At 40.5% G+C, this 25,754-nt stretch overlaps 1 protein-coding gene across 1 annotated transcript in view; it reads right to left on the bottom strand.

Moving 5' to 3' along the window:
* LOC126188556 (major facilitator superfamily domain-containing protein 6) overlaps nucleotides 1–25,754 on the bottom strand; it is a 375,350-nt gene that overhangs the window by 39,088 nt on the left and 310,508 nt on the right. Inside the window, exons 10-11 of the mRNA XM_049930156.1 lie at nucleotides 20,629–20,759; nucleotides 2,763–2,937 (exon numbers count right to left, since the gene is read on the bottom strand). Of these exons, the coding sequence (XP_049786113.1) occupies nucleotides 2,763–2,937; nucleotides 20,629–20,759 (306 nt within the window). The remainder of the gene's footprint in view (nucleotides 1–2,762; nucleotides 2,938–20,628; nucleotides 20,760–25,754) is intronic.

The following is a 25,754-nucleotide window of genomic DNA, read 5'->3' as shown; positions in this document are numbered from 1 at the left end:
TCTTTTTCTAGCCACAGCGATGTTGGAGATTTGGTGTTTTAATGGATTCCTAATATTCACGGTACACTCATGGAAAGGTCATATGGGAAAATCCCCACTTCATCGCTACCTCAGACGTGCTGTGTCCCATCGCTCATGCGCTGACTATAACACCACGTTAAGTCTCGCTTAGATCTTGATAACCTGCCACTGTATCAGCAGCATCAACCTAACAACTGCGCCATATGATTGTCTTTTATAAACACTGCTGACTGCAGTGCTGTGTTCTGCCTGTTTGCATCGATTCCAGTGGGACACTGCGACACCCAACAAGTCCAGAATTGTTAAAGAGTGACTCCAGGAACACTCTTCTGAGTTTAAACACTTCCTCTCACCACTAAACTCTCAGGACATGAACATTATTGAGCATATCCGGGATACTTTGCAACGTGCTGTTCAGAAGAGATATCCACCACCTCATACTCTTACGGATTTAGGGACAGCCCTGCAGGATTCATGGTGTCAATTCCCTCCAGCACTACATCAGACATTAGTCAAATCTATGCAATGTCATGCTGTTGCACTTCTGCATGTCCGCAGAGACCCTACATGATATTAGGCAGGTGTACATGTTTCTTTGGCTGTTCAGTGCAATATAGTTTTACAGTTCCATAAACTTTTCCCAAATTCTATACAGATATTTGGTATTAGGAAACCTCTATCCTTGAACTACATTGTTGTAATTGCATACAAAAACTATCAAAAATGTTAGTACAACTTTATTACACTGTTGCATGTACAGCAATCACCATAATACACAGTAAACACAATAAGATAAGGCAAATGTATGCAAGCAGTAATAGTATGATAACTGAGTGTGAGTGTAGCACGGAAGGGTTTAAATAGGCAATCACTCATGGTGGGCTCTATCAAAAGTTCGCAGTACTGTTCTTTCATGGAGCACTCTCGCAGATGACAACACACTGCTAATGTGCATGGCTTTCAAGTGTGCACACATTACTTCATACATCACTCTGAGTTTGATGTCTGCTTTTCTTTGATCAACAGTGTAAATTGCTTTGTTGATAGTACAGTCGTTCACTTTTTCTACTTTGTGCCTCCCAGTTACATGTTTAGTAAATTCACTTCATCACTTTCCTCTATGCTTTGATTATTTGTAATGCAGCTTCTGTGCTAAGTACACTCCTGGAAATTGAAATAAGAACACCGTGAATTCATTGTCCCAGGAAGGGGAAACTTTATTGACACATTCCTGGGGTCAGATACATCACATGATCACACTGACAGAACCACAGGCACATAGACACAGGCAACAGAGCATGCACAATGTCGGCACTAGTACAGTGTATATCCCCCTTTCGCAGCAATGCAGGCTGCTATTCTCCCATGGAGACGATCGTAGAGATGCTGGATGTAGTCCTGTGGAACGGCTTGCCATGCCATTTCCACCTGGCGCCTCAGTTGGACCAGCGTTCATGCTGGACGTGCAGACCACGTGAGACGACGCTTCATCCAGTCCCAAACATGCTCAATGGGGGACAGATCCGCAGATCTTGCTGGCCAGGGTAGTTGACTTACACCTTCTAGAGCACGTTGGGTGGCACGGGATACATGCGGACGTGCATTGTCCTGTTGGAACAGCAAGTTCCCTTGCCGGTCTAGGAATGGTAGAACGATGGTTTCGATGACGGTTTGGATGTACCGTGCACTATTCAGTGTCCCCTCAACGATCACCAGCGGTGTACGGTCAGTGTAGGAGATCGCTCCCCACACCATGATGCCGGGTGTTGGCCCTGTGTGCCTCGGTCGTATGCAGTCCTGATTGTGGCGCTCACCTGCACGGCGCCAAACACGCATACGACCATCATTGGCACCAAGGCAGAAGCGACTCTCATCACTGAAGACGACACGTCTCCATTCGTCCCTCCATTCACGCCTGTCGCGACACCACTGGAGGCGGGCTGCACGATGTTGGGGCGTGAGCGGAAGACGGCCTAACGGTGTGCGGGACCGTAGCCCAGCTTCATGGAGACGGTTGCGAATGGTCCTCGCCAATTCCCCAGGAGCAACAGTGTCCCTAATTTGCTGGGAAGTGGCGGTGCGGTCCCCTACGGCACTGCGTAGGATCCTACGGTCTTGGCGTGCATCCGTGCGTCGCTGCGGTCCGGTCCCAGGTCGACGGGCACGTGCACCTTCCGCCGACCACTGGTGACAACATTGATGTACTGTGGAGACCTCACGCCCCACGTGTTGAGCAATTCGGCGGTACGTCCACCCGGCCTCCCGCATGCCCACTATACGCCCTCGCTCAAAGTCCGTCAACTGCACATACGGTTCACGTCCACGCTGTCGCGGCATGCTACCAGTGTTAAAGACTGCGATGGAGCTCCGTATGCCACGGAAAACTGGCTGACACTGACGGCGGCGGTGCACAAATGCTGCGCAGCTAGCGCCATTCGTCGGCCAACACCGCGGTTCCTGGTGTGTCCGCTGTGCCGTGTGTGTGATCATTGCTTGTACAGCCCTCTCGCAGTGTCCAGAGCAAGTATGGTGGGTCTGACACACCAGTGTCAATGTGTTCTTTTTTCCATTTCCACGAGTGTAATTTTCTGATTTTGTTTAATAGTTAAATAATACTTATGTTCTGCAAGAAAGGCCATGGTGTCTATGAATTGTAAAATTGTTATTACTTCCCATAAATTTTTGTTCTTGTTCTGATTTTTCACCTCCAAGTAGGAAAGTTAGGAGTTTAAAAGTCTCACCTCCAATAGATGGCTGCCCAGGCACATCAAGATTGCCACCAGATGTTTGATATGTTGCCCCATAGCCAGCCTGGTCGGAATTACCTAGCTCATGCAGTCGTGTGCTGGACAGTGCACGAGGAATAGGATTGCTGGGCACCCCATGAGGAGCCAAGTGTGCTGTTTCTTCAGCCACCTGAAATCAATTACAACATATACTGAAAATGGTTATTTACTACCTGTACAAAACATTGCATCAAGTTAAAAGTTATCAATTCCTTCTAATCTGAAATTACTCATGATGTATATGGAGTGTGTAAGATTCATGATTGAATACTGAAATAAATCAAATGGTGTGTGTGTGTGTGTGTGTGTGTGTGTGTGTGTGTGTGTGTGTGTGTGCATGCATTTGTGTGTGTGTGTTTATTTTTGTTTGTTCCTGTAGGTATGTTCCACATTCAGATGTGTGGTTATGCTATGATAATCTGAAGTTGAAACTAGCACATGCAGACATAGTTTAACATAAAAGCACAAGATGGTGGAAGTGTGGCCTTGAAACCTGTAGTACCAATCACAAAGCTATAATTAAATAGTAAAGCAGTAAAATATTTTCATTAAGTTGGCTACTGATTATTATTTAAATTTAGTTAAAGTAAGGCCTCTGCAGAAGGTCTGCTATTGGACATACAGCCATTCCTAGTGTGCTACAAAAAACAACAAATGTTCAGAAACAAAAGTGTTATTGCACATTAAGAAATACAGTTTCTGGTGGATTATGGCATCAAGCAACTGAGCAGCATGCACTGATATTTCTAACAAATCCATATATGCTCATGAGCAATTGAATTATATATAATTACATTGTTGAAGGAAGAGCACTGCTGTTGCCACATCTAATAAAGTAGTTCAGGATCTATAGTAAGTTGCTGCTGGACTTTTTTAGTTTACACTCAAGCAAATGTTGGGCGCAATGTGTGATAGTTACCCCTGAACACAACCAGATTATGAGTGCATGATATATTGGATATTCTATCTTTGAGGTTATGCATGCACTGGGCTTTAAACAGGACACTGTAACAATGGTATGCCATGCAAACATCAGATTAGGTAAAGCCTTGCTCCCAGAGTCTATGACCAAGGCTAAGATTGTGTTTACGACAGGAACTGATATCAACTTATGTGGGCTGTAATACTGATTGATGGACCACAGTACCACAAATCACTCACTAATTCATTGATAGAGAACAACTGGTGAACAGCTGTACCATCCACAATAACCTCACCACTATGGGTTACAGGAGCAACCATCCAGCACATGTACCTCTACTCACCATACATTACAGACAATGGCTATTAGCATTGGTGCAGAAACACTGCCACTAGATGCTCAAACCATTAAAAAATAGTACCTGGATTGATGTATTGTGGTAAACATTGGTACTCTCTGACAACTGGGCACAGGTATACTGAAAGCCATATCAAACTATGGAAAATCCACCACCCCTGTCCTGCTATCCTTCCCCTCCCACCCCCACCTGCTCCTTACCCCCACTATGCAGACTGCTTCTCCCATCATGCGCAGTTGCTTGTAGTCTGGGCTTGGCAGCCAAAGACAGTGGTCATATGTGTATGAGATGCATTTGCATAAACATTTGTGTGCACACTGTCTAATTCAGAAGAAGGTCTTTTGGCTGAAAGCTTACTTGTTTAGGAGTCTTTTTGTTGTGCCTGTCTGCAGCTCAACATCCCCACTATATGGTACAATTTGTCATTATATCAAGTAATGCAAACTATTTGCTAATAGGACACCATCCATTAGATTGTAACAATATATGCTTGTAGGGAATTTTTAACTAGAAACCTCTGCCTTTGCGTCTTACTTCTTAACGATACAGGAGCATACTGTCTGATCATATGTATTTGTTTGTTCACTATGAAGACCCCAGTGACAACCTTGACTTTCAGTAAGGCAATGAACCATCTCAATACTCTCAAAGGTACTTGTATGCCTTGAGCTACTGGCAGCACTAATGGAAGTGCTTCTGCACTGTGGCACAGTATGGCATTACTGAGTCAGTTTTATAAACAATTATTGCAGTAACTTTAAACTGGTTGCACACCAATCCAAACCAAATGAAGACATTTTTATGCAACTGGTTTCAGGAAATCCCCATGTATATGACAGCCAGTCAATGGAGACATCAACCAGAACAAAAGAAACCAGAGGAGCATCTAACAATATAACAACATGGTGATTAAACACACTTAAATATGGATCACTGGTATCAAAATTTCCAAGGTCTGCTCGCCCTGAAAGACATACAACACCCTGTAATTCACTTAATGCTGGATGAAGGAATGGTAAAAGTTAACAAGGAATGAAACTTCACAAATCATAAGTAGAGGTGGTTATGCACAAACATTTTCAGTGTCTTATACTATGGGTTAAGTTGGGAAATGATATGGTGCCAGTAACTTCAACTTCACCATTTTCAGAGCTGTTCTGTCACATATGGCTGGTGTGGTACACTAACAACAGATATTTTCTTCTGAAGCTAGAACAAGCAGTGATCGTTCTGTGTGCACATACTTTTTCGGGTACACATTCCACAACAATACTCACCACCCTCCTTTTAATGATAGCTGCTACAATCTCAATTATACTGCAATATTTTGGCACAATGACAACAATTTTGCACCTCTCAAATTAAATGAAATAAACTGCCATTGCATTATATTCTGCATCTGAGTGTTTCTGGCTACAGTATTCCTTGATGCTGAGGTGAATAATGACAATGAGTTGCCTGAAGATACAGACTGGTACACATGAGCTAACAACAAATTATGCCTCAGTGAGCATTTATCTTTCCCAAGTATTAGCATATCAACACAAATTATAGTTTAATTTCTGAATGTCCACAGGTTGGAGTGCAAAAACACCAATAGCCTTGTTATTGCTCCCTATGTCTAGTACAACATTATCAAGAAAAGACTGTTCAAGTTTGCATAAGGGATACTTTAATTAAAAGACAACTGGGTAATCAGTTTAGATATTTTGAAGTTTTAGTAACACTTTTTACCATTCCATCTGAGAGTCCAAGCCTAGTTACTCTTTTGAAAAATTTTAAACCAAACTTTCATTATGTTCTTCAATTTTCAATGCAGCAGATGGCCGATGATATTTTCTTTCGATTGCAATCTAGAATGACTCATCACTGAAATGCCCATCTGCTAAAGCTGTTGAGTGAATCATTTACTTGTGATAAAAACTGAGCTGAGACTGCAATGAAGAAGCAACTGTAGAGCTTTTCTTTCATTAACCTAAATCTCTATAGTATTTTCCATAAGCATCGCTAGATGGTGCCCACTATCTTCTCCACCTTAATGTGGAGAGGATCTGGACAATCTATACTTGTAACTGAAAATTGCAAGTCTGATCATACTTAGTCAGCTGTGGTCATTAATTATACTAGTTCATTTGAACAGTGGTGAGTTAGGAAACTGGTTGCAGCATATCCTGGGTATCCTGAGGTCCATCTTGGCATCCACTCGGATTTTGAAGAACCATAGAAAACATAAAGTTTGCTGGGCAGAAGAGACCTTAAATCCCGATCTCCTACAGTGAATCTATTACCTTAACAAATGTTCCATGTTGTAATGTAAACAATATGTTAAGGTATTTTCACTTCAGTCAAGCAGAGTGAGGGCCTGGAAAGACTGAAGTAAGTATCAGAACTACCAGAGATTCAATTTCAGAAGGTATTCATACTTTGCCCAAAGCAAGGCAATGTTAAGTAAAATTCCTGGAAAGGGAAAGTTTCTCAATTGTTAATCATAGCCTATTACTGTTAACCATAATTTGCAAATTAAGCACTGTTAAAAAATCTATCAGGAACTAATAAAATCAGTTGTTTATTATATATCTTACTAAAGATAATGCAGTGTAGTTGTCAAAAATAGTAAGTTATAGATTTTGTTTTACTTACAATGTTTTAGAAAGGTTACATAACTTGTAATTTATTTGCTATAATACCACATCTACAGACGATGGTGGGCCCATGGATACTGACCAGTTACTGTGTCATCCTGCACCGATGGCATCACTAGATGTTGTATGAAGAGGTATGGGATCAGAACACCACTCTCAAGGCTGTTGTCAGTTTTTGTTACCCGGTTATTTGCTATAATAATACATTTAACTTATCGTGTGCAATATTTTATTCAATGTAGTTCATTTAAGTAATATTTCTCAATTCTGCTTGAATGTTATTAACCCCACTTAGTAAATTTTCAATATACGCATATAAGAAACTATAAAAATGTTCATTTACCAGGGGAGATTAGGGAGGAAAGGGCGAAGTTTTGGTAGTTCTGCCATGGGGGCAGTATCACATTGGATCTATGCATACTGTAGTCATGGGGGCCTCAGAGCCTAAATGCTACCACTATAGTGTGCTGTGGGAAAGAAAGGCTGTCAGTTGTTTCAAAATACAGAGCTGTTTCTTGATTAGCCTCTTCAACATCTTCATTCATTTTCTGCACACAATTGTGTATGCCATTCGTGGCAAGTATGAAACATAATTATTTACACGGAAGATAATTTTGCACCATAGTAAAAAAAAAAAAAAAAAAAAAAACAATTATGAAAAGATACCAAATAGACCCACAACCATATGACTGTGTAGTGCATACAAAAACTATGGATATTCAAGGGAGGACAACATGCACTTGTTACAAAAGCTGATGTTTGCACATTTCTAGTATGCTCTATACAATTTACAGAATGTGCACAATATTCACCTACTACGTTATGCAAATCATATTGCAAACAATGGAAAATATAGGACAGAATATAACAATACTATGAAAAGGGAAGTTGTTACCAAATAGCGAAGATGCAGATAGGCACAACAAAAAGACTGTCACAAGACACACCCGCACACACACACACACACACACACACACACACACACACACACACACACACACACACATACACACAAGCAAATGCAACTCACACACACATGACTGTAGTCCGTCCCTGTTGAAGCCACATTGTGAGCAAAAGCAGCAGTGGATGATGGGAGTAGAAACTGGGTGGGGGTAAGGTACTCCCCTGCCCTCCATCTAACCTCCCAATTGCACCTAGCTCCCCTACCCTCTCTCCACCTCATCCTTGTGTGCTCCCCAGCAGCACTTCACTGTTCCCTGCCCCTATCCCACTATCCCACCCCTCTGGAATGGAAATAGTAAAGGGACTGGATGGGTGAGAAAAATGACTAACCAATCCAGCACCTTCCCTGTTTCCACTCCAGCACTACACAGCCCTCATTTCACCAACACACCCAGTCTTTTTACTTCTCTCCTTTTCTGCTACCTTCCCCCCCCTCCCCAACCTCCACCTCTCCCCTGCCCTCCTTCTAACCTCTTGACTGCACCTAACTGCCCAACCCTCTCTGCACCTCAGCCTTGCACACACCTCAGCAGCACTTCACTGTTCCCTGCCCCCACCCTGCTATCCCTCCACCTCCAAACCCCAGCCTCCTTCTTAACTCCACCCAGTTGCCACTCTCATCATGCACTGCTGATGTTGCTCACAATGTGGCTTCAGCTGCGAGAGGCTACAGTCATGTGTGTGAGAGTTGCATTTGTGTTTTTGTGTGACTGTTGTCTATTTGCAACAAAGGCCTTGTCAGCCGAAAGCTTATATTGTGACAGGCTTTTTGTTGTGCCTATCTGTGAGTCAGTATCTACTCTATATGGTGAGTAGCATTTTTCCTTTTCATAATATTGGTGCATCATATTGTGCTTGACATAGATTACAGTCATCTCTAAGGAAGCAGTGGATGGTTGCCTAACTTCAGACAATGCTACAGAATTGGAAAGATGTAAGATAATGAAATTTCAAACAAAACATCAACTTGATGATGCACAGCAAAATGCAGAACCTGTCTGTAAATATGTAGATGACATAAACATACTTAACCCATCATTCAGTAAGGAATTTGTTTTTGATTCTGATCAATCAGGATTTGAAGAGGGCATGCATATAAAAAGTACCTGGAAATTAGAGGTACCAAGAGAGTCATATCAAGATCAACTAACATCAATGTATTAATGCATTGTATACAATTATGCCAGCTCTTAAGCTGAAGATAAATTAGCTGTAAAGTTCTTTATTGTGCTGCAAGAAGTTGGAGGTGATCTGCCTCCTACGATTCTTTCTCATGTATGTGATCTTAGGGGCAGTAGGGAATATTTAAGTGGCAGCAAGCAAGAGTGGGAAAATGGGTGTAAGAGAACTACAACTATGGAATGAGCACTGATTTTGGCCAGCAGATGGTCAAAATAACATGCTTTTGCTTGATTCCTGGTCAGGATATAAAAATCACACTCCTTTAGTGTGAACTATCTTTCCCGAAAAGTGTGTGACATTGCAGTTCATACCACCTGGAACGAGTGGACAAATTCAGCCTCTGGATGTTTGTTTTTCTGTATTTACAAAACATATTAGTGCACTATTGCAGATAAGCCATAAAGGATACCCAGTTTCATGATAAGCTCCATGACAGACTGTTTCGCATTTCGTTGCATGCTGCCGCATTCCATTAGTTCTTATCACCCCAAGGCATCAATATGGTTTTATATGCATTCTTTAAGAGTGGATACCTAGTTGAATGTCCTGCAAGGTTTGTAACTTCCAAGGAGTTTGCCTTTGATCTTGATGGTACAAACATTTCTGATCACTGTGCAATGCCACTTTTACTTCAGTGTTCATGGTGCAAAGTTAATGGGGTGTTGTGAACATTTCTTGTATGTCCTCAATGCTCATTTTGTGAAGTGTAATACACACATCCCATAGAAGGTTGATCTGTGCACTTCATGGACACATTGTTTGTTGCCCTCCTGATGCACATGGTGAGTCATAAGCAGCTAATATTTTTTCCTGTCATAATTGTTAACACAGCCCTTTCAAATGACCCTTACTGAAGATTGAACTTTGACCATGTGCTCAAGCAGTTCCTTGTGAGAGAATGATGTAGCTGTCCCATCAGAATACCTGGACATTTGACCAGATCAGGATCAGGCTGTTGGTAGCAATGTCAACTTTGAGAACTCGTAAACACGTGCTATGCTGTGAGCTTTCTAGCAAGAACATTGTGAGTGAGCACTTGACAATGGTAGCGTTTCAGATAGAGGAGTTGTTGGTACTCTATAAAGACCTCCCTTGATTGTGGAATCCATCAGATAGTTATAACTGGAATAAGAGTACTTGGAACCAAGCAACCAATAAGCTAACAGCAAAAATGAAGGTAGCTTGACACTGCTGCAGCTACAGATTAATAGAAATTAGACAGTATGAGGGCTGCACATAAAAGAGAGCAGATAAAAGTATATAAAATGTACATTGAGCAGTATTAGCACAAATGATATTTAAAATTTTCATGGATTATTTCTGAATGTATCTGCAAGGAAACTGCAGTGCTGTTGTAGCTTATTTTAAATCTACTGTACATAGCTCTGTGCAGTAGTGAAAAATCTTAAAGTGGCAGCCCATCTTCCTCCAGAATGTTTCTCTCATGACACTGTCCTGCTTCACAATACAGCAGCGGCAATGTAATGAAAGTGTCATAGTTGATTCCCCAGCAACTTTTCTTTTCTTTTTTTTTTTTTTTGTATCTGAAATAACAATACTAATAGTATGAATATACACAATACATCATTTGTTTCTATTAAAAAATTCGTCAATGGAGTAGAGGAGTTGGCCACTAGTAAGTCTTTCAGGCTCCTTTTAAATTGATCTTTATTTGTAACTAAATTTTTTATGTTTGCTGGCAAATTATTGAAGATGAGTGTTCCTGAGTAGTGGACCCCTTTTTGAACTAAAGTAAGTGCTTTTAAGTCTTTGTGCAGATCATTTTTTTTTCCTGGTATTGTATGTATGAACTGAGATGTTTGTTGGAAAAAGAGATATATTATTTAGGACAAATTTCATTAAGTAGTAAATATACTGAGAGGCAGTGGTTAGTATGCCCAGTTCTTTGAAGAGGTTTCTACATGACGTCCGTGAATTTACTCCACAAATAATATGTATTACACGCTTTTGGATTCTGAAAACTTTTGTTTGACTTGAAGAGTTACCCCAAAATATTATACCATATGACATTATGGAATGAAAGTAGGTAAAGTATGCAAGCTTTTTCATTTTTATGTCGCCTATGTCTGCTAACAGTCGAATTGCAAATACAGATTTGTTAAGGTGTTTCTGCAGTTCTGTGGTGTGCTCCTCCCAACTGAATTTATTATCAAGTTGTAATCCCAGGAATTTAAGACTGTCAACCTCTTCTATCTGCTCTTCTTCATACTTCATGCATATGCTGGGTGGAAACCTCTTACAGGTTCTGAATTGCATGTAGTGAGTCTTTTCAAAGTTTAATGTCAATGAGTTGGCATTAAACCATTTATTAATATCCATGAAAATATCATTAGCAGATGTCTCTAGAACTACACTCGACATACTATTTATTGCAATACTTGTGTCATCTGCAAACAAAACGAACTCTGCTTCTGGCAGTGTAACTGATGAGAGATCAGTAATGTACACAAGAAAAAGCAATGGCCCTAAGATGGATCCTTGTGGGACACCACATGTAATTTCTTCCCATTCTGATGATGACTGATGACTTAATTCACTAGTCCCTTGTACTGACACCCTTTGTTTCCTGTTAGCTAGGTATGACTTGAACCATTTTGCAGCACTGCGTGTGACACTATAGAATTCTAATTTATTTAAAAGGATGTTGTGGTTCACACAATCAAATGCCTTTGACAAATCACAGAAAATACCTGCTGCTTGTAATTTGTTATTTAATGAATTAAGTACATTTTCACTGTAGGTGTAAATAGCCTTCTCGATATCAGAATCCTTCAGAAATCCAAACTGTGTTCTCGATAATATGTTATTTGTGGTCAGATGGTTGAGCAGCTGCCTGTACATTACTTTTTCTAAAATTTTTGAGAATGCTGGCAAAAGTGAAATCGGTCTGTAGTTTGATGGTATCTCTTTATCCCCTTCCTTGAATAGAGGCTTAACATCTGCATATTTTAGCCAGCCAGGATATGTCCCAGTTATAATTGACTGGTTACACAAGTAACTTAGAATTGTATTAAACTCACAAGAACATGCCTTAATTAACTTTGTTGATATTTAATCGTAACCACTAGAATGCTTTGTTTTCAAAGATTTTATTATGGAAGTTATTTCTTTTGGTGAAGTGAGTGGCATATTCATGTAGCTGAAGCTATTTGTAAAGGCTAGTTTCAGATATTCAAGGGCATTATTTACTGATCCTGACAATCCCATTCTATCAGTAACGGATATAAAGTACTTGTTAAATAGATTTGCCACACTATGCCCATCGGTTACTAACGTGTCATCTACCCTTAATGATATTTGCTCCTGTTCCTTTCTGGTTCTACCAGTCTCCTCTTTCACTATATCCCATATTGTTTTTATTTTGTTCCCTGACATTGCTATCTTCTTCTCGTAGTGCATTTGTTAAGATGTCTGAATTACTTTTTTTAATATTTTACAGTATTCCTTGTATTTAGCTAAATCGTCAGTATTGGAGCTATTCCTGGTTGACAGATACATTTTCCTTTTTGTTTTACAGGAAATCTTTATTCCTTGTGTAATCCATGGTTTTATTATAGACTTCTGTTTAATTTGAGTAACTTTTAGAGGAAAACAGTTTTCAAACATGGTACTGACATTGTTCATGAATGTATTATATTTTTCATTCATGTTATACGCACTATAAACATTTTTCCAGTTCATATCTTTGAGCAGTTTTCTAAAACACTCAATTTTTTGTTGACTGACTACTCTCCTGTACTCAGACTTAGCAGTCTTGATAATCTGCTCAGAATTTACATCTTAAATAAGGAGCTGCATGTCATGATCTTTCACAGTTATGATCCTCTTCTCTGTCAACAAAACAGAAGCATGATCTGTGCCCATCTGTGTTCTCCACAGAAACCAAGAGCTAACTAAGAAAAATTAAGTGCTACATCTGGCTGTCTGGATTCTGCCTCGAGACCTCATTGGGCAGACCACATCAGATGATCTGTGGCACATTCGCAGTGGCATAGACAATGGTTGCCAGACACCATTGCTGGAGTTTGCCTGATAACAATGGCCGATAGCTTTGTTGTAGTGTGTCTGATCTCTTTCCATAATCCACAGTTTTTGGTGGGATGAAGGAGGCTAGGTTAGGTTATGCTAGAATCTATTCAGTCAATGCAGATACAATATAGGGTGTAACAAGCAAAATCATCTGTTTTGGCACATCTATATTTCTGAAACTAATAAATATTTACAATGAATTTTGTTTTTTGATGAACAGGAAACTCAAAAATGTTTTTCTTTCATACCTTTTCATAGGTATTTAATATGATCCCCTTGAGATTCACGGCATATGACAATGCGGTATTCAAATTGTTCCTACACTGCAGAGAGCATGTCTTGAGTTACAGCTTCCACAGATTCTGTTATGCAATGTCTCAGTTCATTCATTGCTGCCAGTAATGAAGGCACAGAAGCAGAGTCTTTTATAAACCCCCACAATAAATAATGACATACAGTAAGGTCTGGTGATCTTGGAGGCCAGTTTGTAAGGCCAAATCATTTGGTCCAATGTGACCAATCCATCATTCAGTATTACTTTGATTTAAAAATTCCCACACTTCCAGATGCCACTGTGCTACCTAGTGGGATTCATGTAAAACTAGAGAGTTTATTCTTTCCAACACTACAATGTTCATGCACATATCTCAAATAACATAAGAGTTATGATTTTTTTTAAATGGATTATTTTTTAAAAATACAACCTGTATTTTAACCTCCTTGAGCGAAATGGATGCCACAACAGCTCAGTACTTGGAGATGAGGGTTGCAGTGCAAGTTTTGCTACCAAAAGGCTACTGAATGCATGTGAAGGAACTATACCTGTCACGAAAGAACATGGCAAATACTATAAGCTCCGTCCTCTGATACTGGAATAATCAGACAAGCTGCACGAAAATATGAGATGAAAAGAGAAACTTTCTATTAAACAATGGAAAATCCAGGATGGAATATAACAATACCAGAGAAGGAACGTTGCTACTCACCATATAGCGGAGATACTGAGTCGCGATAGGCACAATAAAAAGATTTACACACTCATAGCTTTCGGCCATTAAGGCCTTTGTCATCAGTAGACACACATGACAAATTGAAAGCCAATATGTCCTATCTGTGAGTGAATCAATTTCTTTTTTTTATCGACAGTCGTTCTATATATAAAAGACAATGTGCTTTAAGTTTTATGTGCTAATTTAAAATATGTACTTATGGAAAACAAAAGTTATGTCTTTTTCTTATGGAGTACATTTGTACTCCAGGTTACTATTTTTGTAGTATTAAATATGGGAAGCATTCCAGGGTTAAGCAATAATAATAATTCTTGAACATCTAATGCCCACATACCAAAACCCAAGAATGATCCACTACAGTAACTTTAAGCATAAGATAGCCATCCTTCTCGCTTGAAAAAAATTATATTTTGAGATTGTAGTTTACGACTAAAATTTCCAATTAAGACTTTTGCTAGTTGTGGTTTTTAACAAAGCTGTGATTTCAGTCCATAGATCTCTAGCTGTATCTCGATTATGACATTTTTTATCCTCAGGGTGGCACAAACTCCTTGTTTCGTGTACTGAAGCCAGGTTCACACACATATCTACAGTATTGCCACGGCTAGTGGCATACTGCAGTCACATGTATGAACTTTCAGTTTTCTGTGGCGCGACTTAAGAGAAACAACTCTTGTCACGCCACAAAAAGTTCAACTTGGTTGTACTTTGTTGCGCCACTTTCCTTGCACAACTGCTCCCTGGGGGTAGTATTTCGAAACACGAGTATTCTGTCACAGTTATCGTGAAGTAGGCCTAATTGCTGCTGTATTCCATTTGATTGCAGTGTGTTTTCATTTTATTACCTGAAACCAAGCAGGCGTCACTGGACTGGAAATATGCTGTTTCCCCAGTACGAAAAAAATTCACAGTGACTCTGAATTACGTGCCTGTGACAAAGTCCTGGGATATGCACGATGTGTTATTGGTGGACTTTGCTGAGCACGGGACCACTGTGAATGCTGCAGCCTACATTAAACTTTGGTTAAGTTGCGTCGTGTCCTTCTTGACAAACGCTACAACATTAACATTGACGGTACCAAATTTGTTCATGACAATGCTCGCTCCCATGTTGCTGCTCTTGTCATGAGAAAATCCCCAAATTTGGGTGGGAGGTGCTCCAGCATCCACCATTCAGTCCGGACCTTACACTGTCGGACTCTCATCTGTTTGGTCCCATGAAGAAATTTCTGGCCGGCCAACAATTCGCGACGGATGCGGAAGTGAAATCAGCAGTCCTCAGATGGCTGTCCTCCAGTCAAATGGACTTCTACAAACAGGGCATATTGAAACTGGTTCCATGACGGGGGAAATGTGTTGAGAACGTTGGTGACTACGTAGAAAAATAGGTAAAAGATTTAAGTTAATTTGTGATTTTTTGTTTTGTTACTTGTTACAGTTTTTCAAAGTATAATTGTTGTGCGTTACTTTCCGATATTGCCTCGTACTTTCATTGTTGTGCAAAATAAATTGCTCGAAAAAATAGAGGTTATTTTCTTTGGTCACATAGATGTGACGTGCGTTGGACTCTTCCGTGTTATTCTGCAATGTTTGGTTAGAAATATCTCAACAGCGATTTTCGTGATTGGTAGTACAGACAAGATCTGGCTCTTTAGGTATTCAGAGCTAAAACCGTTTACTTTATGCATATGATATTTGATAAAGACTTAAGTTTATAGAAGAAGATGAAAAACTATTTATATACGTGGTGTTCATTTTAACTGAAGACGTTGAAATATCTCGAAAATTATCCATCGGATCAAAAAGGTTATAATTCCAATTTTTTTGAGTCGGAGGGGGACATTCAGCGATACCACACCCAACCCCCATGAGTGGGTGGCGGGGAAAGGAATGTTGGCAACTTTGAAATCTTCAATGAGAACCCCCGTTTTTTTATTGAAGATTACGATTCTACGGCAAAATCTACATACATTTTGTCTGAATCATTCTCTTCGTTTCGCCGCAAATGGCGCTGTAATCAGAGGAATAGAAATGGGTAGACAATCGTAATTTCCGGCATGCTACTCAATGGCTCATGGGATCTCACCTCCATGCTGCGAGGCTAGGACAGGCCAGTATTGCATAACTTCTAATTGGGAATCCCATTCGCAACGTTGTATTCCTCCGATGGTTTGTGGCAGTGGCTCGAGGAGAACGCTACTCTTTTTTTGCAGTTAGAGTAAGTGTTCAAATATTGAGCCGCCAACTTCAATACACTTAGTGATCCACAGGACAGAAGCATACCTGTGTGAATGTCAGCACAGGCGTTTCTGATGCGGTCGACCATGTCTTTACGACCTGTTGGCACTCGCTGGTACACCTTACCTTTTAAATATCCGTACAGAAAGAAATCCGGCGACGTCAAATCCGGTGACCTAACGGGCCAATTAACAGGGCCACCTCTGCCGATCCTCCGACCATTGTAAACACGGTCTAATACCTCCTGTACTTCAATTGCGTAATGCGCTGGACAGCCGTCATGTTGAAACCACATACGTTTTCGAACGTCCAAGGCCACACCTTGCAGTAGTGCCGGTAGTTTCTATTCCAAAAGCTTCAGTATTTGCGTGCATTCAATGTGCCGTCGATAAAACACGGACCAATGAGTCTATTCCCCATAATGCTACACCATACGTTACCTGACCAAGGTCGTTGATAGTCAATTTGCTGTGACCAATGGGGACCGTCTACACTTCAGTAATGCTGTTATGCCGGTTAACGCTATCATGGTTTGTGAATGTAGACTCGTTGGAAAATAGTACTCGGCAAAAAAACGTGGGGGTCGTTTCCATTTGTTGATGTGCTCATTCATAGAACACTATCCGTGTATGGAAATCTGCACTATAAAGTTCTTGATGCAGTGACACATGGTATGGATGATACTTACGACGACGAAGTACTGTATTGTGACAATACTACCTACGGCATACCGGAATCGCGGTGTAATTGACGGGCGCTTATTCGTGGGTTTTTTGCCGCTCTGTATGCTGCCATCAGACGTAAAGGCGTTCACAACCTTGTAAAAAAACGAAAAAGAGCGAGCTTTCTTTTGAAAACGCTCGGCACACAAGGCAGCAGCAGCCTCAACAATTCTCTTACATTCTCCGTAAATCAGGATTATTTCAGTTTCTTCTTCTGTGGTTGCAGCATTCACCGTCCAACTGCGCGTCTGTTCTCCATATGACAGGTAGCTGTGCAGGCAATAAACACTGTGCAAGTATTGTAATGTTTAGAGCCGCTGTCTGTTCTACGTCTGCACGTTACGTGAGCTCTGGTCGCAGTGTACTGCCTGTTATGATACGTCGTAGTTCGTTAGACTGCCAGACTGGCGTGTCGAGTAGCCCCCTGTTCGATATGTCGGAGGATTACAACGTTGCGAATGGGGTTTCCAATTAGAACTCATGAAATACTAGCCTGTCCTAACTCCAAGCACGGAGGTGGGGTTCCACGTGCCGTTGAATATTCAAAGGCCATTGAATAACATGTCGGAAATTACGATCGTGTACCCATTTCTATTCCTCCGATTACAGCGCCGTCTGTGGCGAAAGGAAGAAAATGCTTCGAACAAAACGTATGTAGATTTTGTCGTAGAGTTATAACCTTCAATAGAAAACGAAGGTTCCCATTGAATACTTCAAATTCCCCTCCACGCATGGGGAGGTGGGTGGCGGGTCGAGTGTGGTATTGTTGGATGTCCCTCTCCGTAACAAACAAACTGAAATCATACCTTTTTTGATCCGATGTGTAGTTGTCGAGATATTTCAACGTCTTCAGTTAAAATGAACTCCCTGTATAATGGATACCGTTGATTTCAGTTTAAAATGTGAAGATCCAATCAGAAAGGCAGTTCACAATGTTTTTCTACGAATATCATCTGTACTGAAGGTGCCGGTGCGATTTTTGAAAATCGTTTGTGTTAGTTGTATTCTTGAGCTCTCTCAAAACATTGACTATCGTTCTGGGGCTTGAATGTAGGTAATATCAGAACTAATGGTTTTTACGTCTCAGCTGTCACCACAGCGACGATTTAAACAACTTTAGTCTGCTCTACACGATTAAGGAGTGGAGTTACTTATTTACTAAATTGGAATCTAGCTTATGCTAACATTCGACGTATTTATTGTACAGACAAAAAGCTGTGCCTTTCTGTAGTTGCATTCGTAACCACCTGATTTACGGAACTGAATAAAAAGAGAAATGAGTATGCTATACATGATAAGTTACTGAAACATAAAGCGGTATTCGGAAGTACCTCAGGGTTTCAGAAGAAAATGGGGTGGAGAATATAAGACAGATAGAAAATAGATAGATATAAGTGGACAGAGACTCTCTCGACTTCTTAAATAACATTACAGCTTAAATAACATTACAGGTCTAAATGTGGGTACCTTTCGCGACGCAGCGACTGTCAATATGTATACGCAGTTCAGTTCACTGAGTCACCGCTACTAGGTAGCTGCTGCGCCTTTTAAGTCCTCTCATGTGACACGTCTGCCCCTAGTGGTACGCTTTGAAACTACGCTCTGACGCATATTACAAATCGAAACTTGGAGAGACGCTATATCCACTGATGTTTGTCATTTTTCTGTATGTCTCGTGTTTTCGCTTAGTTGTCTTCAGAAATCCCAAAGTTACTTACGAATAACCCTATATAATCCTATCAAGTTGCACTGGCTTGATACATTTGCTAGTAGAATGCACAAAGACAGGGGAATGCTGATACGAAAATCTTAAGCGTCAAGTACTTACCAAAAGTATTATGATATTGCAAGGAAGAATGGTTAGAGAAAGTCATAAACCAGGAAAGTAAATTACGTTATACATTGATGAAAAAAAAAGTAACACCAAGAACGAATAGTGTGACGTAAACGAAAGCTGGTAGGCGTGTTTCTACGTATGAAAGACTTTGTCTGTTTAAATTTTGGGCCAATTGCATAATGTTTTTGGTAAATACTTAATACTAATGATGTTTGTATCAGCATTTCCTGATCTCTGTGCATTCTTCTGGCAAATATGTCAAGCCAGTGCGACTTGATAGGAGTGTACAGAGTAATTCGAAGTAACTCTGGGACTTCAGAACACCTCTCTTGGAGCACTGGCTCTCGGGCTTCGTAAATGAACCTTTAATGAAACATGGTGGTCTTCCTTCGATATTTTCTATTTTCTCCAGCAATCCTATCCGGTACGAATCCTACAATGAGGACACAAGTCAGTTTTGCTTTATATACATGCTGTAACGGTCGTGAGCGTTAGTTACCTTTCAGATTAGACGTGGTAAGTTAATGTTAGTCAAGAATGCCTTTAAGCCGACAAAGGCGCCGTTGTCAGCACCTCACGGAGTTTGAACGAGTTTGTGTAATATGGCTACTTGAAGTTATATGTTACTACTATGATATTTAGGAAAGACTTGGCAGGAATGTAGTCATTGAACATAATTACTGGCAGCGGTGGTCACGAAAATGTACCGTCACAACAAGACTAGGCCCTGGACGGCCACGTGGCACTACCGAGACGGACGACCATTGTCTTCGTCGTGGGGCTCTGACGCATCGTACCGCATCTGCAGCAGCAATATGAGCAGCAGTTGGCACCATAGTGACAACAAAGTGTTACAAATCGGTTACTTCAAGGACAGTTCCGAGCCAGATACCCTGTAACATGCGTTCCACTGACCCCAATCCAACGCCATTGGCGACTTCAGTGATGTCAAGCGACAGCTCATTGGAGGGCGGGGTGGAGGCGTGTTGTGTTTTCTGACGAAAGCTGGTTCTGCCTCGGTGCCGGTTATGGCCGTCTGTTGGTTGGAAGGACGCCAGTTGAAGGCTGCGACCAACCTGCCTTCGTGCTAGATGTACTGGACTACACCTGGAGTTATCGTCTGGGGTGCGTTTTTGTGTGAGAGCAGGAGCCTCTCGTGGTTATCCCCCTGACTGCAAGTTTTTACGTCAGTCTGGTGATTCGACCTGTTGTGCTACCACTGATGAAGAGCATTTCAGGGGGTGTTTTCCAACAGGATAACCCTCGCCCACATATCGCTGTTGTAGCCCAACGTGCTCTACAGTGTGTCGACATACTGCCTTGGACTGCTCGATCACCAGATCTGTCTCCAGTCGAGCACATATGGGACGTCATCGGACGACACCATCACCGTCATACACAACCAGCAGTAACCCTCCCTATACTGACCGACCGAGTGCAACATCCCACCAACTGATATCCGGCACCTTTGCGACACAATGCATGCAAGTTTGTATGCTTGCATTCAGGATTCTGGCTGTTAAACCGGTTATCAATGTGCCAGCATTTCACAGTTGCAGTAGCTTATTTCGTGTTTATATTAAACTGTGATCTTGTAATATTAAGTACTTAATTATGTTACCTAAACAAATCCATTCCAGAAATTTCATTACTGTCCATTAATTTTTTTTGGTGTTGCAATTTTTTTCCCCGTCAGTCTAATAGGAATGGTGAAGTCATCTTTTTATTACTGAGCACTGTTTGGTCTTTAGTCTAAGAGTCTAGAAATACGTTCGCCAAATAAATAAACAAAAAAACAAATGAAAAGTATTAAAAATAATTTAAAAAATAAATCTATGAAATAACAGTGGAAACATTGAACTTCTTTAATTTTGAACTTAGAAAAGACCTGTACCTGATGTGGATCTTCCGTAGGTGGCAGATCAGAAACAAATCCAGAGTCCTTGCGATAGAAGTTAATAAAGACGAACGCAGCAAGCACGAAGATGCAAATAATTCCATAACCACGGAAAGTTGCACGAGTACCTGGAAAGTAGAAGATATTGTGTTAGACTACAATACGTACAGTACTTTTGAAAATTAACGTTACTTGAAAGCTTCGTTAGGTATTAAAAGTTAAATCAGAAGATAATCGATTAAATTCTCTCATGTTAATTTAGGATACACAATCCTGTCATTATTTTGGTGTAAAATGTGTCTGTGGTGACTTGACTGACACATCTTTGAAAGGAAAGCACAATTTCTATCATTGTTTTCACATACTTACAAGTTCTGTAAGTCACATAAAATGTGTTTCGTCTGTTAAACACACTTACAAATATTTTCCCTGCCTTTGGTTTCTTCTTCCATGTGCCATAAGCGACTTTCAGTTCTATATGTTTGATTAAAAACGATTATTACGTGGCATTGTTATCTGACCTCCCATGAGGCTAACCGCAATGGTGAAGTGATCTTTACGTGGAGGTAGATAGTTCAATACAGTTGCGTGAAATAGTTATCGTAAGAGTCGGCGAGCATCGCCAGATTTTGGACCAAGGTGTGCAGTACTTGGTGCAGCTAGTGCATAATGTGGAACTAATGGCGACCTGTCTATCAAGTGGCGAGGTTATCCTGGTTGTCACATCTTGCTTTGCGAGAATTAAATATCTATAGAACGAGAGGCTACGTAAAAACTATATAAACTGCTTTATCAGTCTTACGTAGTTGTGCAGAGGTTCTCAGAGTCCATAAAATCCTTTTATAGTGTATCATATCTTATTTTAAGTGGAGAAAATTCTTCATATGTAAAAGTTGTACTCCGAGAAGTGTTATAAGACCATTACTTTTCACAATGCATGTGAAAAACCATATGGATAACGCCGTAAGTACCGTGAGACTCTTCGCGAATGATGCTGCTGCATACAGAGAAGTCGCAAAGTTAGAAAATTGTAGCGAAATGCAAGAAGACCTGCAGAAGGTCGACGCTTAGGAAATAAACAGAAGACACTGCTGTTTCTCATATAGCAAGCAAATTGAATTGAAACTGATGGAGTCGTTTAGGAGAAGATGCTTTACATATACACATACATAAATACTTGAGTACATTCAATTTTATATAAATCAGGATATTAGCCTTTTCCCTGTAGCTTCTCCTGTATATGTTTTCAACACATAGAGGGCGTTTGGGGTAAAGGAACAGACAGTGCTTCATTTTTAAAAATGAAGGCTCCTGTACTGTGACCTTTGGGAGGCTTTTTTAAAATTTAGACGTTTTAAAACGTTATTTAAACACTTTTTACGTCAGAGGTACCAGTACGGCGTACCAGCGAGAACCGTCACAAATCAAGCGCTGGGTGCAGATATTGTGATAACTGATACACTAATATGTTCCCACTTCAGTGAGTAGGGTGATTTTTCTCTGCGTCTATTTGTCTTCCCACAAACACATCAAATAATTTACAAACTGATGTTTCCTGCACTGTTATAATTATGCCCTGAAGTTGATTATGCCCGGCAGTATAGACTATTCGTTTTAAGGCCACATGTCCACAATTCAGTATCTTACCTGCCGTCCAGGGGAAAATAAACATTTATGGCTTGCTTGTGCCATATGTAATTTGAGATACTAACCAACCTAAAAATGTACTACTCGTAATAGGTTCAATTATTAGTCTGTAAATGAAGTAAATTCTGATGTAATGTTGTTCAATATACTGTCATCAGTCGCCAACAGAAATATCGGCCTGCGTATAACACACACCTCATTCTCCATCTCTGTATCCACCTCTTCCTCCCTCCTTCTGTCTGTCCATCTCACCCTCCCAACTTTATCTGTCCATCTCTTCCTTCCCATTCCCTCTGTCTCTTCACCCTCTCCTCTTCCTCCTCGTACCCATCTCCCCCTCTCTCTATCCTTCCCCTCCTTTCCCCTCTTTCTGTCGATCCCCTCTTGCCCCCTCTCTCTATCTATCCTCACCTGCCCCCTTTCCTCCTGTCCATCCCTTCCCTTTCTTCCACTGATTCTACATCCCAGGATGGGAATTGACCTTCTAGGTAATTTTACGCCATTCTTCTCTGGACTTCGTTGTAGACCTCCAGTACAGCAACCAGCTCGTGCAGCATCTTCTACAAACTTATCACTCCATCTCAACCTCGCTCCTCCTCTTGCTCTTCTTCCTCCAGGTTCAGTGCAGCAGGCTTTTTTTGCAGGATCTGTCTCACCGAGTCGTATTCCATGTCCATCCCATCTCAATCCACACAACTTTTTGAACTTGACCACATCATCCTCCTTACTGCAGTCCTTCGCCATCTCCTACTCCCATTTTCATACACAGGTCCAAAGATTCTCCTCAATATACTTCTTTTGTGTGGTCTCAGTCTAATTCCACCCTGCTTTGTAATCGTCCATGTTTATGAACCATACATAAGTGCTGGGCGTATCAGTGTTTTATAAAGTCGGTACGTAGTCTTTCGTGATAAAAGCTTGGATTTAAAATGTCGCAGCATTCCAAAATAACATCGATTAGAAGCACTTATGTGAGCCATAATTTCACTCGAAGTGCTGACATTTGCTTCTACCATAGCGCCCAGATGAGTGAAACATTCCACTCGCTCAAACGTCATCCCATCAAGGGTTACTGTGGGCTGTAATCGTTGATTTGCATCATTATACATATACTTAGTCTTCCCTTAATTAATTTTCAGGCCAATTTTCTGTGCCCTCAGTTTTAGAGCTGAGAAGGCACTTTGTAGATCTCTAAATGTTCTACTCATTAGCTCCAAATCATCTGCATATCCCAGAAATTGTACGGACTTATAGTAGCTAGTGCCTCTAGTCTGGATATGCGATTAACGCACCACTTTTTCGAGTGCTAAATTGAAGAGTACGCACGAAAGCCCATCTGCATGTCTTAGGCCAGTTCGTGTGGGAAACGGGGGTGATAGCGTAGACTGCACTCGCACAGTGCACTGGGAGTGCCGTATGGTAACCTCTGTCAAACACATCACCTTCTCAACCACCCTAAATTCTCGCATTGCCTCATAAAGTTTACTCCGATTTTGTGTCATATGCAGATTTGAAATCAATGGAAAGATTGTGCAAACCAACATTAAATTCGTTGGTCTTTTCTTCCATTTAACGGAGATTAAGTATCTGGTTCACAGTTGACTTTCCTGGTCTGAATACACATTGATAGCTTCCAATAATGTATTCTGTTATGGGTATCCCCCCCCCCCCTTCCATCTCTTTATCCATTCCCTCCTTTATTCATCTTATCTTCTCCTAGCTGTGTCCATCTGCACATGAAGCTCCTCCAAAAGAGCTCGTTAAAGCAGGGCAGTGTTACTTCAATATACTCGTACCTGTCATACAGGGCAGCATACGTGTCAGGGATATGAAAAGCGCGTTCTGCTCCTGACAAGTAGGCCGCTATGCAAGGTACGGTGAGACTTCTCCCATACAACATGTCTGTTTTCTTTGACTTCTTTCTAAGGCTGCCCCTAACTCACCTAGTTCAGTTAAAACCAGTATTCCACTAGACAGAGACCAAGGAATGTGTGTAAGAAACATCATGTATTCATCTACATAAGAAATTGAGCTTCTCATATCAATATGAGACACTGAAAAATCTGAAGGTATTCCTACAGGTTGCGATACATGACAGAACATCATCTTGAAGTTATAGAAATCTAGGTACATACAAATTACTTTTACATTACTGTAGGTGTAATATGAGGAAGGAGGAAGCGGCGACATGCACAAAATGTCCCGTGTATCAGTGGATACTGCATTGAACAGCTACTTCAGTTTAAGACTTGGAAATACACAAGAAGGCAGCTCTGACAGTTGATAGGCTTGAACAGGAAATGTTTTAAGCTTCATTAAGCTAGTGGACAGGGCAGTAATGAGACACTGTAGAAATAACTGGAAAGTAATCGTATGTGGAGATGTCAATATAGATTTTATATCGGATAGTTCTGATCAAGGGCAAAGTTATTGGTATCCATCTTTGGTATGACGCCCATAGTAGCACACCCGACAAGAATAGAAGGACTGATAATTTAATTCTAAATGCACTTGTCTTTAATGAAATAGATGTGATCTCATTTATAAATGACTGAATTTGATGGTAAAAAGGCGGCGATAAAGCATCTCATCAGTCAGGTTCATATAAAAAAGGAAAACTGCACAGAATTATAAATGCTGAATCAGTCACATTATTCGGAGAACTTGCAGAATGAAAAGTGAGAAGACGTTTACCACGGACAAATATTAGACAACAAATCTAATTATTTCCTAAAAATATTCTTACACTATAGTGGATCCAGCTTACGTTGACAATGAGTCAGGGACATGTACAGTGGAAGTCGAGAAAAAGGGTAATTAACATATGGAACCAAAATATCAGGTACTACGCACAGACAGGTTTATATAACGCAAAGAAAAACTCTATTCGAGAATTAAAAACGCATTACAAGTAGTATTGGAAAATTTTACAGTGTGTCATCAAAAACGGAAAAATAATTTACAACACAAGAAACGCTGAAAATTCCAGAACAAAGCAAGGACAATTTGGAAGATTATCAGGAATGAAACGAATAAACGAGTCAAACGACACTAATCTAACAGATGATAGTAGAAAAACTAAAATGCTAGGACATTAACGGTATTCCCTTCGCATGGATGGAGTCATATCTTAACAATGGAAAACAAAGAGTCATATTACCAAATAACAGGGCAAAAATAGGTAAAATTCAGAGAAAGGAAACATAAAATATGAATTACCGGTAGGTTCAGTGCTTCACTTTCTGCTGTTCGCAGTCTGCATAAATGATTTATTGGGGACACTGCGGGATTCTACAAAAGGTGTAATATCTGCTGATGATACAAGCATACTGAAAAAGTGTCCAAACACAGCCATGAGAATAATGAAACAAGCTTAAAACCAGTACACAGCCAACAGTTTAAAACAACTCATACAAGTATTACGCAAATCAAAACAAAAAATGATATTTTTTAAATGTTAGATGAAAGCCATAGCA

The sequence above is a fragment of the Schistocerca cancellata genome, chromosome 5 (genome assembly GCF_023864275.1).
Source record: "Schistocerca cancellata isolate TAMUIC-IGC-003103 chromosome 5, iqSchCanc2.1, whole genome shotgun sequence".
NCBI lineage: Eukaryota > Metazoa > Arthropoda > Insecta > Orthoptera > Acrididae > Schistocerca > Schistocerca cancellata.
Note: the sequence above shows the minus strand (reverse complement) of the source record. Positions and strands in the feature narration are given on the sequence as shown.